At 39.2% G+C, this 16,282-nt stretch overlaps 1 protein-coding gene across 1 annotated transcript in view; it reads left to right on the top strand.

Moving 5' to 3' along the window:
• Window positions 1–7,998: 7,998 nt before the first annotated feature.
• Window positions 7,999–16,282, top strand: part of rnf220b (ring finger protein 220b) — a 69,265-nt gene continuing 60,981 nt past the window's right edge. The window contains exons 1-2 of the mRNA XM_036578092.1: window positions 7,999–8,078; window positions 10,652–11,384. Of these exons, the coding sequence (XP_036433985.1) occupies window positions 10,754–11,384 (631 nt within the window). The 5' untranslated portion in view covers window positions 7,999–8,078; window positions 10,652–10,753. The remainder of the gene's footprint in view (window positions 8,079–10,651; window positions 11,385–16,282) is intronic.

Genomic DNA, 16,282 nt, shown 5'->3' with positions numbered 1-16,282 from the left:
CTGACAGGATCAGAGTGTTTGTCTGGGTGTGAAGAACTGCACAATAAAAACCTCAAAAACTGCAGAAATTATGAACTACAAGGACAGTGATCATCAATAATGTGGCAAATCAAATAGTGGGTCAGTTTGCCTGTAGAACATGTTGTTGCTAATAGGATAGTTATGTATTTGTATATGTATGTCGCTGTTGTCCATTTTTGTCGTTTTTCAGTTTTTGGCATAATTTGAAAATATTTGTTGTCCTTTATATTGTGCCTAAATTTCATGATGAATGGACCAAAAGAAACGACCCAAAATGACTTGGGGAAAAAGTCTGGTTCCATTGACTTACATTAAAAGTAAAGTAGGTTTTTTCCTTCTCCTGTAAAGTTACCATTTTGGAGATACGAGGTTTTCTTCCAACAACAGCGATATGTATATGTATACGTATATGTATATGTATATGTATATGTACAGTCATATGCAAAATTCCCTGGTCATCGTTCATGTTTTGTTGATTTTCTAAGTGAAATTGAACACATCCTCTACAGAGAACACACTTCTGCACATTTTAACACACAATTACTGTTTATTTACTGAACTGAACATATAAGGAAAAGATAAAACTGAAAGCGTGTAAAAGTTACGGCACATTTCAAATCTTATTTTTTTCCATTATGTTTCATTTTAGCAAATAAACAGCAATTGTGTTCGAATTTTTGCATATGAATGTATGTGTGTATATAGGAGTCTAATAAAATTAAGACATTTGCCAACTGGTCTTCTGGAAATACTGTCACTCTACCGTTTGCAGAGATCTGTGATGAAAATGAGTTTTTGCTGATATTTTTATTTTTTTGTCAGCTGTTAAAAAAACTCCAGCCTTTGGTATCTAAGAGAAGGAAGATTTGGACAGTCCTGAGGTCAAACTGAAGGAAGTCCCCAGATTGCTGGCCTCCTCGACAAATCACTGCTGACACGATGAAGAAGGGAGGGGCTTATTCGGGTGGGCTGATGGTTTGTTGATAAGTATTTTTGGAGAGTAGTGTCAATGTCAGCCTCGTAGCTAGAAGAGACGGAGCTGGGGTGGGGGAGGGGATTTTCTCCTGGGGGGGGGGTCTCCTCTCTCTCAAAGCTGTTTATCTGATGGGGGGCAGTTTTGGTGTCTACCAGGTCTTCCAGGTGGTTGCTAGGAGTCACATTTTCTCTGCAGCTTTTAATCATATCTAATCTCAGGTTTTGGAAACTCCTGTTTTTGACTTTCTCCTTCATTGTGTAGGTGGATTATCTGATATCTGATCTTCTCAGAAAGAGCTCCTTCAGTCATTTTAGATGCAGATGAGGGAGAAGTTGAGTTTGGGTAGCTGTTTGTGTGAATGTTAGTGCTTCTTTCAGGGGGAATGTAATGTCAGTGACTTGTTTGGGAGCAGCTGTTGTTGGGAAGACAGAGCTGGAACTGGTTGGTTGGTTAAGATCGGAAGGATCGGGAGTTAAAGTGGTGGATGGTGCACAAAACGAACTACAGAGTGTTGGAGGCTATAATTCTTTGTTAAATGCATCGTTGTTCTCACACAAAAAACCTTGTATGTTCATTTTTGTATATGTGCACAGTCTGATATGGTGATTAATCAGGAATAAGTTGATTAATTGCTAAGGTTTAAATCACATTTAACTCTGTAGCTATCAGTCAGGGTTTTCATAAAGCATTACATTTAAAGAGTAATGAACCAAAATGATTGCAGGGATGTGATTCAGATGTTATTCAGATATGATTTCTTTACTTATATTACAGATATGATTCCTTAACAAGGAATCATGTAAAGTAATCATTAATTTTTCTGTGATAGTTGATTGAAAATTATTATTTGAGGATGGCATATGTGTCATTAATATGTTATGAATTAATTTTCAATTACTTCTAATTTAAGGTTAACTAGAATGATATCTTGGTAATATGCATATTTGATTATTCTTTAATTATATCTGATTGATTGTTTTGAAGTGTATTTTATCTTAGCACAGAGCACCTTTAATGGTCGTTCAGAAGTCTCTGGGAAGTTTCAGACGTCCTAAATTCTCAGTTTGGTCAACATTTAGCGTTGGGCTTCCAGACTGTCTTAACTTTTTCTGTTTTATATTTAAGATTAAGATTAAGTGACCCTTATTAGTCCCACAACGGGGAAATTTCACCTCCGCATTTAACCCATCCGTGCAGTGAAACACCACATACACACTAGTGAACACACACACTGGGGGGCAGTAAGCACACTTGCCCAGAGCGGTGGGCAGCCCTGTCCGCAGCCCTATCCAGGGAGCAGTTGGGAGTTTGTTGTCTTGCTCAAGGGCACTTCAGTCACGTACTGTCAGCTCAGGGGATCGAACCGGTGACCTTCCGGTCACAGGGCTGGTTCCCTAATCTCCTGCCCATGACTGCCCCCAGGATACATTACTTCTAGAAGATTCCAATCCATTTATGGTATCAGTTTTGATAACAAGGTTATTTTGAGATCAATAATGTAACCCAATAATCACATTTCAGTCACTTGTTATATTAACCAGTAATTCTTGTATCATGTTCTTCTTGATTCTTGGCTTGAAAAATAATAAATTCATTTTATTCACTTCATAACTCTGGTCAGCAATCTTTGGAGAAATTGGTTTGGAGACTTTTGAAGTAAACTTTATTTATATAATAACTAATAATGAGGCACAAATCAGAGCTCAGCTACTTAATTCTTTATATGATTTTAAAAACCTGAACAGACCAACAGGAAATGGTCCAAAAACCCCTTGAATGGTCTGAACCCACCAGCGGGTCCAAAATTTTTTTACTACAGACTTCTATAACTTCAGAACAGCTCAGCCAGTTTGCAGCGAAGTCCCTGTAGTTACTGAATAATAGGCCTCAGTATGTAATAAGTCTGGGATTTTAAGGGATTAGTTCCATTACAAGTTAAGAATGCTTTGTCCTCTTTTACATATTCTAAGAAAAGCTGCAGTTATTTTCTGAGCTGATTTACACTTCAGTTGTCCATTAAAGGACCCATATCACAAAACAAACTACTTTTCTTCACTTAAAAAAAATAGTTTGAAAAACGAGTTTGATAGAACTTGAATAGAAATTTTGTTAAAGTTTCAAAACATACCATTTGCTCCCCAGTTCATACAGTCCATAAACGGCAACTAAGCCATAAAATCCTGTTTTGAATTTGTTGCTTTTGTGGGGTTTTGTAAAGTCACAATAAGCAATATACTTTATATTTATACAACAGTTAGTTCCGGCCATGCAAGCTGATTGGTTGAGAAGCGTTCGAACTGTGCTGTTATTTCACCATAACATCACGTTTTTTTCACAAACACTGTATCACTCCGCTGAGACGCCGTTGCTAAGCAACGACTTTGACAGCTGTAGGAGACGCTCAAGTCATTTGAACGTTTTACTTCTTACTTTGCCACAAACAGAAAATGGACACTTTTAAGATCACATTTGACCGACAGCCGATTTGGTCAGACTCTGAAGATGAGACGACACTAAATTCCCAAACTGTCATCACCACTGAGCAGCTTTTCAGTCGGCAGCTGTGACAGAAGAACAGCTAAACAACCTGGAATCAGCCAGAAATGAACCCAACACCATTCGCCAAACTAAATGGGCTGTAAGATGCTTTACAGACTGGCTGGAACAAAACAACATTAATACTGATCTGGCAAAAAAAGACGAAACTGAGCTAAACTTGATATTGCGGCAGTTTTATGGCTCAATCTGTACTTCAAAAGGCGAGGCTTACAGCAGTCTGAGCGGCGAGTGGGCGGAGCTCGTTACTCTGACGTAGCAACAAGCTGCTTGTTCAGGAACTATAATTTGGTGAAGGAACTGAGAACATTAAAACATATTAAACGCTGCGTTCACGACCCAGTTTATTAATTTATTACTTTATTTATTTAACTGTTGTATTAAAGCAATAGAACACTCGAGGAGTGTGTTATCGCCAATAACATCACGGCTGTGATGATCTACGGCGACCAAATCACAGCCGTGATGTTATTTTGCGATAACACACTCCCTCTGTGTTCTACTGCTTAAATGTCTGCCTGTTCAACCTATAGCAGCCTGTTTAATTGTAAGGGTTAAAGAGAGGTTGGAAACATCATGTAGGAATGAATTACAGCACATAAAACCACATAAATGTTGCAAGTTAACCTGAAAATGCAAGAAAATATAGACTATAAGCCCTTTAAGCATTTGGGCCCAAGATTTGGCGCACCCTTCTGCCAAAAAAGTTCCAACCACTTTCTCTCTCTTAACGAAAACTTATCATCGATTAAACTCCAATTAGATCTAATTGCTCTGCAGAATTAACAGAATTAACTGAAGTGATTTGATTCCCCACCTTAGAAATGAATTTTAAAAACACGGGGTAAGACTCAATATCCTAAACTGTGCCTTACAGCGCTGGGCGGAGGGCGCGCACGGTTCTGACGGAGGGAGAGAGTTAATAGATTTTGTTAACGATCTCAGGGATCATAATATGAGACCTCTATTAAACTATGATTTAATTTACTCCAGCTAACGTTCTACTTCTTAATGAGAGAGTAACTTTAATTTCCATCCTTCATCTAGTGCGTAAACAATCCCTTCATTTGAAAATTTGTGCTTTATTTCCACACTGCAGGCTTCTTATAAAGTGGAGTTTATACACTAGTTATAACACTAATTTCTGAATCAAATTAACTTGTAAGAATAAGATAATTAATTTACAAACCTCACTTCTAAAAAAGTTGGGGCAGTTTGAGAACTGCTAATAAATACAGAAGGCGTGAGTTGTGTTTGACCTATGTTCTCAATACAAGGCATAATATTTGATTTTACTTTCAAATTACTTTCTAAATGATATTTGTTTTACTTTCTAAACTTTATTGTTTTTTATGCTCATTCCAAATTTGGTGCCTGCAACAATAATTTAATAAATCCAACAACTGACTGGTTGAGATGTAAACAGAGAGATTCAGAGTGGTTTGGTGTGAAATGGTTCAGATGTCTTTACAGTGGTGGTGATAGGAACCAGGGGTCGCCATGACTACAACACAAATATAGACATTTTATTTACTATCCAAACTACCAGTGAACCTACACGAGTCTTCTGAGTTTATATGGAATGTTGATGATGGTGAAACTGAAAAACTGAAAAAAATGGAAAAAAAATCTGAAAAAATGTTTAAATTTTTTTTGGCCAAAGCGTTCTTAAAACAATTATCAAACAGTGTCTCAGACATCAGGAAGTGAATTTACAACCATTTCATGTAGTAACTTTCTGTGAGGGAGCTTTTAGAGGTGGACGTCTGGTTCCTATCATCACCACTGTGAACAGTTCTGACTCTGTAAGTTTCTCTAGAACTGAGCGTTTCACACCAAACCACTCTGAATGACTCTGTTTGCATCTTAATGATTGAATTATGCAGAAATTTGGAAAAATTCCTTTAATGATTGTTTGGGCACTTAAGACAACAATATATTCAGTTTTAAAGGCAGACTGTTTATGTCATTCTTCAAAGTGTCAAGCTGTGCAAACTCATTAGGCTTTACGAAGGTCATGTGCATTCAGCTGCGGTTTTCGGCCTTGCCCTTTACGCACACAGATTTCTCCAGATTCCTTAAGTCTTTTGAAGGCATTATGCACTGTAGAGGGTGAAACACAATAGTCCTTGTACTCACTCACTATGGAACGTTGTTCTGAAACTGTACGGTTATTTGCTGGTGCATTTTTTTGGCAGAGAGATGAGCAGATTTTTGGCAGACTAGGCCTTTCTTGGATATATCTAAACACTTATTTAAGATGTTTTTTGAACATTTCACAGCGTTCCTAGTCTTAAATAGCTCTTGTACCAACTTTTTTGGAGTGAGTTGCAGGCTATTAGTTTCAGAATGAGCTTATGTAACTAGATATGGTAAAAATTTTCATATCTTTGTACATTGCTTTGTACTTACTTACTTGCTTAGTACTTTGTTCATTGCCAAATCACTGCTTTCAGTTTTTATCCGCATTTCACTCACTGTCCTACATTGAGGTTGAGGTTTGTGTATCGTCGCTGTCCAAAGAAAACCATATATCTCCATTTTTGTAGATTTTTAGTTTTCTACATCATTTCAACACACCAGCGGTTATAGAAATAGAAATGCTCTGAAATCACTTGAAATGGAATCTCTTTACATTGACTTACATTGAAAGGTAAGAGTGTTTTTGTCTTCTTCTATAAAGTTATTATTGTGAAGATACTTGTTTTCCTTTGGACAGTGACCATATAAAATAACCTTAGCAACCAAAAAATTCATTTTTTGAGTAAAAGCGTTTGACGTAAACACTGTTAAAACTTGTATTTGCCTCTTTTTTTATGTATCTTTCTTTCCCCACTGCATACAGTCCATATACAGAAACTAAGCAGGAAAAACAGCCTGTTTTCAATCCATTGTTTTTGTGATGTCATGAAAACCAACAATTCAGCCTACAGCAGTTTAGCTCCTCCCACTCATTCTGATGTTATAAAGAGTGTTTCTCTTTTCTATATGAGGCACAATGCAGGGCAGCCAATCAGAACAAAGCTAATTTACATATATCAGTCTTGAAGGCACAGTAACAATGACAGAAACAGCAAAGCGTCTGTTTTCCCTTCACTCAGCGCCCATTAAAGACATACTGAGTCCACAGCAGTGTTTAAAACCTGCTTCTGCATGCGTGTCGTGTTCGACTGAAGCACCGCTTTACTGTACATGATTCACGTCCAAGCAGAGAGAAAAGCATACAGCGAGCATCAAATCGGATTAGTGTCACCAGCTCAGACGCAGCTGTAATTGGGATTCTGAGCCTCTATAGCTGGAAGTGATGACTTCATTTACAGCCAAAAGAAGCTCACACATCCCTCACGGTCCAGTCAAAACAGGCCATTAACATCATCAGTATTATTTCACATGTTTTCTCATTAAGGGTTCAGTGCTCCAGCCTTTACCTCCATACAGAGGGAATGTGCAGATGTCGGTGTATGTAAATCTATAGAGATGAGAGAGATGAGCGTCAGTGTTTTTATTCTCTGTGTCAGACAGATAGAAATGAGCAGCAGAGCCACAGTGTGAATATTAGAAAACTTGTGCCAAATTAAATCAGATTAATCTAATTAAGCCTCCGCAGCCCCAGACCTTAAAGCACAAAGAGGCGTTTAAACACGGAAAATAAATATTCACTGAAAACAGGTTACAAACTCAGTGTTTATTAAATGTAGTGACACATTTACTATCTGACCCCAAACTTAAATAGGAGATAAATATATTATTATTTATAGGGGGTTCATTCATGCATTCATTCATTTATTTACTTATGCATTTATTTATTTACTTATTTGTTTGTTTATTTAACAAAAGCATTAGAATTACAAAATATAATGATAATAATAATAATAATAATAATAATAATAATAATACAGACAGTCAGCACAGAAAGAATAACAAAGAGAGAGAGAGAGCAATAAGAGGAGAGAAAGAAGTGATGAGAGGAGAGAAAGAAGTGATGAGATAGAAGAGAAGAGAAGAGAAGAGAAGAGAAGAGAAGAGAAGAGTAAGAAAAAAGTAAATATAGAGAGGGAGAGAGAGGAAAAGTGATGAATAGAGAGGAAAGAGAGAGAGAGAGTGATGGAGGAGAAAAGAGAAGAGTGACTGAGAAAAAGAAATAGTTGTACACACACACACACACACACACACACACACACACACACACATATATATATATATATATATATATATATATATATGTATGTATAGAGAGAGAGAGAGAGAGAGAGAGAAGTGATGAGAGAGGGAGAGAGAGAGAGAGGGGGGTAAAAAAGGAGAGAACTTAGACAACAGAGAAAACAGATAGCAGAGAGAAAAGAAAGCGATAGAGAAAGAAAAGACATTGAGAGAGAGAGAGAGAGAGAGCAAGTGCGCGTGCGAGAGAGAGAGCGAGAGAGCATTTGTGTGTGTGTGTGTGTGTGTGTAGGGGGAGCGCGTGCTTTCCTCCGTGCGGCTCGTGCGCTGTCCGCTGGCAGTTGGGCTCGCGCGGAGACACTGAGCGGTGAGTTACAGAGAGAGAGAGGGAGAGAGAGACTGCGGACGGATTTATTCGTCTGTCTCTCTGTCCTTCTCTTTTTCTCTCTTTTCCTCCACTTTTCTTTCCTTCTCTTTGTTTCTCTCCTCTCTCGGACTGTTTCTCTCTGTCCGTCTGCGCGGGCCGTCAGTTTGGTCTCCGCTGCTGTCGGCAGTCTCAGCTCCGTCCTGCTGTCCTGTAAAGTTGTGCTCTGCTCGGTGTTTTACTGTCTGTGTACGTTGACTGTCAATACAGCTGAACGAAGCGCTCAGGGTTTGAGAAAAGTTTAGATTTTGCTCGCGAATCTTTTGATCTTTTCGATCTCTTCTACACACACACACACACACACACACGCACACACACACACACTGAATCTTTGTTTCTTTTCTATTCTGTATGCTGTGTATTTATGGTCTCATATCTGGAAAATGATGCCTACAGTATTTACATACTCACTTAAAGTGGCTCCAAAATCAAATGCTGGATTTTTTTTAAAGCATCTGGTTTTAATTCACTGTCTGACTGATGATGATAATGACTATTATTTTTATTAGAGGTAACAGTAACAGTTTCTGTTATCATCATCATCATCATCACTTTATGTTAGTCTATTGAATTCAGAGCAGGAGCCACTAATCAATAAGCTTTATTATTAATATGTCAGCAGATCCACAGTCAGTTTTCTTCTCCCTTCATTTACAAACTCCCATCTGCTCTTAATACAGCTCTGCAGTTACGTTCATTTTATTGCTCTTGTGTTGTGTTCTGTGTTAGTTTTGTTGTGTTCTGCGTTAGTTTTGTTGTGTTTTGTGTTAGTGTTAAGTTTCGTGTTGGTTTTCTTGTGTTTTGTTTTAGTTTTCTTGTTTTGTTTTAGTTGTGTTGTGTTGTTTTGTGTTCACTGTACTTTGCTGGGTTTTTTCATGTTGTGCTTTGTTTTGCTTGGTTGCTTTGTGCTGGGTTGTGCTTTAGTACGTTTTGTCTTTTATGTAAATATACATATCATTGAGTTGACAGACAGACAGACAGACAGACAGACAGACAGATAGAAGGATAGATAGACAGTATTGTGCAAAATTTTAGACACCTGAGAAAACTGGATTTAAAAAGCTGTTTATCTGGGCAAGAAATATTTATTTGCTCAAAAAAAACACTAATGTTAGAATAAACACAAATTATGTTTGTACAATAAGCAATGATTTTACATGTCATTGTTTTGATTTAACCATTTACAGACCTCTACAGCCCCAGTACCATGTAATGAAATCAGATATGCTGCTTATAGAAATTAATACATCCTTGCTTTTTGTTTTTGATACAGTACAATGATCTATGGTGGTTTTTTGCAAAGGCTATAGATTATATATATATATATGGTAACTTTACTTTTAAAGTAAGTCTATTGAACCAGACGTTTTTCCAACTCAGTTTGGGCCATTCATCTTGAAATTTACACACAATATAAAGGGCAGTATGCATTTTTAAATTATGTCAAAAAACAGAAGAACAACAAAAATTGAAGATATGATGTTTTGGTCTGACAGCAACGACATATATATATATATATATATATATATATATATATATATATATATATATATATATATATATACACATGTATATATGAATTGGTTAATATTTGTTTTGTTTGTTCTGTTGTGTTGTGTTTTCTTTTCTCGATTAGAACACACTTTAGAACAGGACAGAAAATCAGTTTCAATCTTTTCACTTCCAGCTCTTTCTGTCTGATTTCTGCTGCTAGCAGCCCTGTAGCTCCTCGACTCTGCACACTGAACATGCAGTGCTGGGAATGTGCATGATTAGAATGTGTCAGTGGGGTCCACATGACTAAAACATGCAACTGATTAAAACTTTTTAAAAGACGTTTAAATGACATTTTAAATGATGTTAAAAAATAAAATCTTTCAGCTTATTATATCCTATGTTTATTATTCAGTTACTTCATGGACTGTGTTACAAACTGGCTGAGCTGCTCCTAAAACTTCCCAATAACTGAGTGGTTCAAATGTAAAAAATTGAATCAGGGTGGTTTGGTGTGAAACGCTCTGAGTTTAATGCCTCTAAAAGCTCCCTCACAGAAAGTGAAATGGGTTTTGACCGCACTATCTGATGTCTGAGACATTGTCTGATGATTGTTTTAGAAGATTTTTACCTGAGACATGTATATATTTTTAAAATACATGCAAAGTGCAGCCATAATCATCAAAGAAATCTTATTTTTCCAGATTTTCCCAGATTTTCCCATCATCAACATTCCATATAAACTCAGAAGACTCGTGTAGGTTCACTGGTGGTTTTGGATAGTAAATAAAATGTCTATATTTGTGTTGTAGTCATGGCGACCCCTGGTCCCTATCACCACCACTGTAAAGACATCTGAACCATTTCACCCCAAACCACTCTGAATCACTCTGTTTACATCTCACTCACTGAATTTGTATGCAGAAATTTCAATTTAGAAAACTTGCTGGATTCCCCTTCACTTCCCTTTTAGTGCTCTAAACTCTCATAATTAATCTCATACATCTTTTTTCTCCTCACAGATGTCAGTCAGAGAATGATCTGCTCGTAGACGTGGCTGTTTGATCCTGGTGAAGTTCTGTAGCTCCTCTTTTCCTCCATCCATCGCCAGGCCTTGGACAGGAATGGACCTCCATCGGACGGCCTTCAAGATGGAGAGCTCCTCCTACATGCCGAGTCCTCTGGCGTCTCCCGCTCTAATGGTCCTGGCCTCCACCGCTGAAGCTGGTAGAGATGCCTCCGTCCCGTGCCAACCTCCACGACCCTTTGGGGTCCCCGTCACTTTGGAGAAAGACATTCACCTCCCGTTCCCTGCCAGCTCCTACACATTCACCTCCATGTACCACCGCCAGGGAGGCTTTGCCCCTCGAGACTTTCCCACATCCCTCCTTCACCTCCATCCTCAGTTCGCCCCGGCTAATCTGGACTGCTCTCCTCTGGGCGTCCTCTCTCACGGAGGTGTGGGCGCCTTCAGGCCCTTCTCTTCTCCGGTAGAGGAGCGAGATGGTGGGGGTTACCAGTCAGCCTTTCTTCCAGCCAAGCGTCTGAAGGGCTGCCTGGAACCAGAAGCTTCTCCTCATCTGCGGTACACGGACGCGGAGGGGAAGGAGTTTGACTTTGGGGTGGCCCGCATCCCCTCGGGGTCTCCTAGTGCTCTGAAGGCAGCCGAGGAGGCTGGGAAGAAGCTGTTTGCGGTGTCCGGGCTGCTCGTGGACACAGAGGCCTCGTGTAGTCCTGAGGAACAGAAGGAGAGATGTAAGTGTCCTTCACTGGTCCTTTTATTCAGGTTAGCAGTCACTGTAGCCTGCTTTGCAGTGACCTCACTATGATAGTTTGGCCCTGCTTGCAGGCCTGGTTGGGTAAATTTAAAGGGTTTTGTTTTATGTTCTAAAAACATGTATATGTCTAGGGTTCTTTACTGTATACTCAGATATAAATGTACTAAACTGTCACTGGGGCAGGACCCCTCTTGTACCTGGGGTGGAACCCTCAAGGGTCCATCTCAGTACCTTTAGTCAGGGAACATAACTGAACCATAATCCACTGAAATGATATGTTCTAAGCTGTACTGACTCCACACACCCCGTCTCGTCTCCAGGCTTTTATTTTACTGTTCTGTTTTAAAAGATTAGGTATTGAAAAGGCACAAATACGAACTTTTCACCTGGAAAAACTTATTTAAGGTTCACAACAGGACCTTAAAACCACTGTTGTACCTTTGAGGGAACAGTTACATTGATTATACCTTAATAAACAAAAAATGTGCCTGCACAGAACCTTTATTTCCAACAGTGTATTTACTACCTTTTAAATCTTTTCATTTGTCTTGTGTTTTACTTTTTCCCCTGAGGTCCACTAATGACATTTGTTTTATGCACCAAAAACAACCCTAAATCATTTTTGCATGACCTTTTTCCAGCCTCATAAGTAAACTGGCAATTTTTGTTACTGTGCCTTCAGGGACGCCGGAAGTGGTGGGTGCTGAGGGGGCTACAGCACCCCCTGATTTCAGGACTGTAACTGCTAGAGAGATCTGAACTTTTTAATCATTTAAGTGTAGCAAAGACTCACATGTGCTTGTTTTGTAGGAGAGTTTGTATTTTTCTATTTTGAATTATATATTTTCAAAATCTGCAGTAGTGCACTATTTAAGTTAACAATGAGCACATGACTAAAACACACACTTATCAACAATCTGATTGGCCGCCACTTAGTTAATTTGCATAAAGTTTGTCCAGGATGAGAGCAGAGAGAGCATGTGTATCAGTGATCTGATGTGTCAGTTATGTGTATATAAGGTCGTCTCTCGCCTCATTGTAGTGCAGTATGGTGCATTGTGTTGGATGTAAAGTACCAAAAAAAGGGGAAAAGGCAAATCATTTCTGATGTCATCATTCACATCACATATATGCTGTTTATGATTCCAGCACCCCCTATTTAAAACATCTTCCTGCATCCCTGTGTGCCTTTAGGACTGATATATGAATGAACTACACCGATCAGGCATAACATTATGACCACCTCCTTGTTTCTACACTCATTGTCCATTTTATCAGCTCCACTTACTATATAGGTGCACTTTGTAGTTCTACAGTTACAGACTGTAGTCCATCTGTTTCTCTGCATACTTTGTTAGCCCCCTTTTACCCTGTTCTTCAGTGGTCAGGACCCCCATGGACCCTCACAGAGCAGGTACTGTTTGGGTGGTGGATCATTCTCAGCACTGCAGTGACACTGATGTGGTGGTGGAGTGTTAGTGTGTGTTGCGCTGGTCTGAGTTTTAAACACTGTGTCCACTCACTGTCCACTCTATTGGACGCACCTACATTGTTGGTCCACCCTGTAGATGTAAAACCAGAGATGAAAGCTCATCTCTTGCTGCACAGTATGAGCTAATCATTCTGTAGTCCTTCATCAATGGTCACAGGACGCTGCCCACAGGACACTGTTGGCTGGATATTTTTGGTTGGTGGACTATTCTCAGTCCAGCAGTGACACTGAGGTGTTTAAAAACTCCAGCAGCACTGCTGTGTCAGTGTGTGTTTTCTGTGCAACAGAAAAGATAATAAATTCATACAAATAATACATGTGGGAAAGATTTTAATAAAGGTCCTCCTGTTCCACGGTTCCATGGCTGACCACTGTCCAAGCACACAGCAAATGCTGCTCTCAAGTCCTCCTCAGAAGTTCCTACTCATGACTAAGGAAGCTGTAAATATGATTTATTTATGTTCAAGTAGTTTTGGTCAGAAACATGATAGGCGCACTGGAAATAGGGTTTTTAGTGTACTTTGTTTTTCTCTCATTACAGAGAGTCTGTTTATTGTGCATGACTGTAATGAAAGGGTGCTTATGAGTAATGAATTTATACCGTTAGAAGCATCACATAACACGTGCTTATATTTGTATTTTCACATGTGGATGATTTTAGTCTGCAGTGCATATTTTTATTCCAAAAAAGCAAGACAAATTTGTTTTTTGTTATGCTGGAGATGAAAATGAGTTTAATAACAGAGATGATGGCAGTGGATCATCAATTATCAGTGCTAATAACTAATAATGTTGGCAGTAGATAAATACTAGCCTTTCAGTAGAGGTCTGCAGAGGAACGAAACTGAAGCCTGAATGAGCCCCTGAAACTCTGAGACCCAACCAGGTCCGACTGGTACTGCTAAATTTGAAACCAAACTCAAAGTTAACCTGCGTACAAGATGAGTTATCGCAAACACACTTTTACACAGCTTCGCTTTGTTACTAAGCTCTTGAGTTGATGGACAGAAAATGGCAGGCTGCTCTCTCACAAATAAAGGTAGTAAACTGTCACTGGGGGAGTGCCCCTCTTGTTACTGGGGTGGGACCCTCAAGGGTGCATCTCAGTACCTTTAGTCAGGGAACATAACTGAACCATAATCCACTGAAATGATATGTTCTAAGCTGTACTGACTCCACACACCCCGTCTCGTCTCCAGGCTTTTATTTTACTGTTCTGTTTTAAATCATTCGGTTATGAAAAGGTACAAATACGAACTTTTCACCTGGAAAAAACTTATTTAAGGAGCTCAGTTGGACCTTAAAACCATTGTTGCGCCTATCATGTTTCTGACCAAAGTGTGTCTGCTGAGTAACTGAAATACAACCAGTTTATCAACAGCTACCTTTGAAAATTTGAAAACTTGGGTTATTTGAAAAATGAGTTCCCCTCTAGCAAATATGACACTGTGGTGGTCTTCATGTGTGCTCATTTCACAAATACAACATTTCCAACACGACTTATAGGCAGAAAAAACCTAAAAGGGTCATTGAAGGTTTAAAGTTCAAAACACTTTTCACTTTCCAAACATTTTGGGACAAATTTGCTTTAAAATAATGGCATCTAACTGCTCACCATGTGGCCATGAGGGACAGAGAGTCTCACTTCCTGCTTTGAAATGCAGGGCGTGGCTAAAATAAGGCTCTGCCTACGGGCTAAAACTCTTTAGGTGTGTCTTAATTCAGGGGCTGCATCCTTCGAAGGATGTGGTCTATGAAGGCTGCGTAGACCCACGAAAGCCTAACTGAAATGAGACGGTCTGCTCTATGGTGGATTTCCTGTTAGCGTCACAGCACCGCTGTTCCTGCCCTCAAATGCAGCCTCCAAAGGATGCAGCCCCTGGATTGGGACACAGCCGATGTGTTTCGGGAGTGACATGAAAATGTGGTACAGCACTTTTTCAATAAATTTTCAACTTTACTTTAAAAGAAACCAAAAAGAGACTTTGAAACCAAACAAACAAATAAACAAAAATGTAAATATTTTTATGTAAATATTACTAAAGTGTAAATTTAGGGGTTAGGGTTTGGGACAGACAATATAAAGTACCATATAAATCATTTTGTACATGTTTTGCTTATGACTATCTCAATTAATGCCTAGAGTTTAAATACAACCCCATTTTCAAAATAGTTGGGACGCTGTGCAAAATGTAAATAAAAACAAAATGGGTATATATTTTTCAATAAACAGTAACATTTCTCAGTTTCAACATTTGATATATTGTCTTGGTATTATTTTCAATCAAATATAAGGTTTAAATGATTTGCACGTCATTGCTTTTTGTTTTTAATCTACATTTTGCACAGCGTCCCAACTTTTTGTAAATGGGGTTAATAACAGATATAAATAATAATAATAATAATAATAAATAATAAATAATAACAGAATCCTTGTAAATATCTATGAAACTAATGTAAGTTCTGAATACTTTAGAAGTTTTTACAGCCTGAGGCCTCAGTTTGAACTAACTCAGTAGAATGGTCCATAAATGAATGAATGAAGGTGTCTGTCAGTCTGTTGGCATGCACAAAGACCAAGGTCCCTCCGTCCATCTCCATCTGAAAAATAGAAGAGGTTTTCTTCAACAAGGACAGTTTTTAAGACGCCTAAACTCACAGATCAGATTGGCCTTCGTGAAACAGGGCCTTGCAAACCAAGGAGTTGTGAATTAGCGAGTTAAAGGTTTGGTTTGCTCCCCTGAGTTTTACCGTAGAGCGTGTCACGTCTCCTGTCTTGTGGTTCAAAGACTGCAGGCCTCTTTGTACCTGGCAGGGATGGTTTTGTTTTAACTTCATCCCAGCCTCCTTAGAGCTGAGGCTGTAAAACTCTGGGCCTAATTCGGTTCGCGTGGGCGTCAGCGTGCTAGCCTGCTAGCCTAGCCGACGGTTGTTTGAGCAGCTTTAATGAAATATCTCCTTTTTTCTATGTAGATTTGGTCGCTAAAAGTAGCCCATCCAGGCTGGCTCGGCTGCGGTATCACGAATGCGAGGCGCCATTTCACGAATACATCACAAGATGAAAAAGGCGGAAAATCCACAAATCATCGCGAGACAACTTGTCAGCGATAACGAGCAGGAGAGGCTGCCGGGTGGTTTTTTTCGCCCCCGTGCCATCCATTCTGATTTGTTGACAAATGAGTGGGAGGGACTGTCAATCCTGGCTGCTCATTACTTCGATCCGTAATTGGCTGCCGCGGCCAGGTTTGGGCGGGAAAGAGACGTCAGGATAGCTTGGCTTGCGACTTGAAAGCGGCTAAGCTAGTTGTGAGGGGATGTTCTGAGACGAATGCGGTTGAAAAAAATAATGATTGACACAGATACAGGTGAGAGAAAGGGGCTTT

Source organism: Colossoma macropomum, unplaced genomic scaffold (genome assembly GCF_904425465.1).
Source record: "Colossoma macropomum unplaced genomic scaffold, Colossoma_macropomum, whole genome shotgun sequence".
Classification (NCBI taxonomy): Eukaryota; Metazoa; Chordata; class Actinopteri; order Characiformes; family Serrasalmidae; genus Colossoma; species Colossoma macropomum.
The sequence above is the reverse complement of the archived record's forward strand: the minus strand, read 5'-3'. Positions and strand labels throughout refer to the sequence as shown.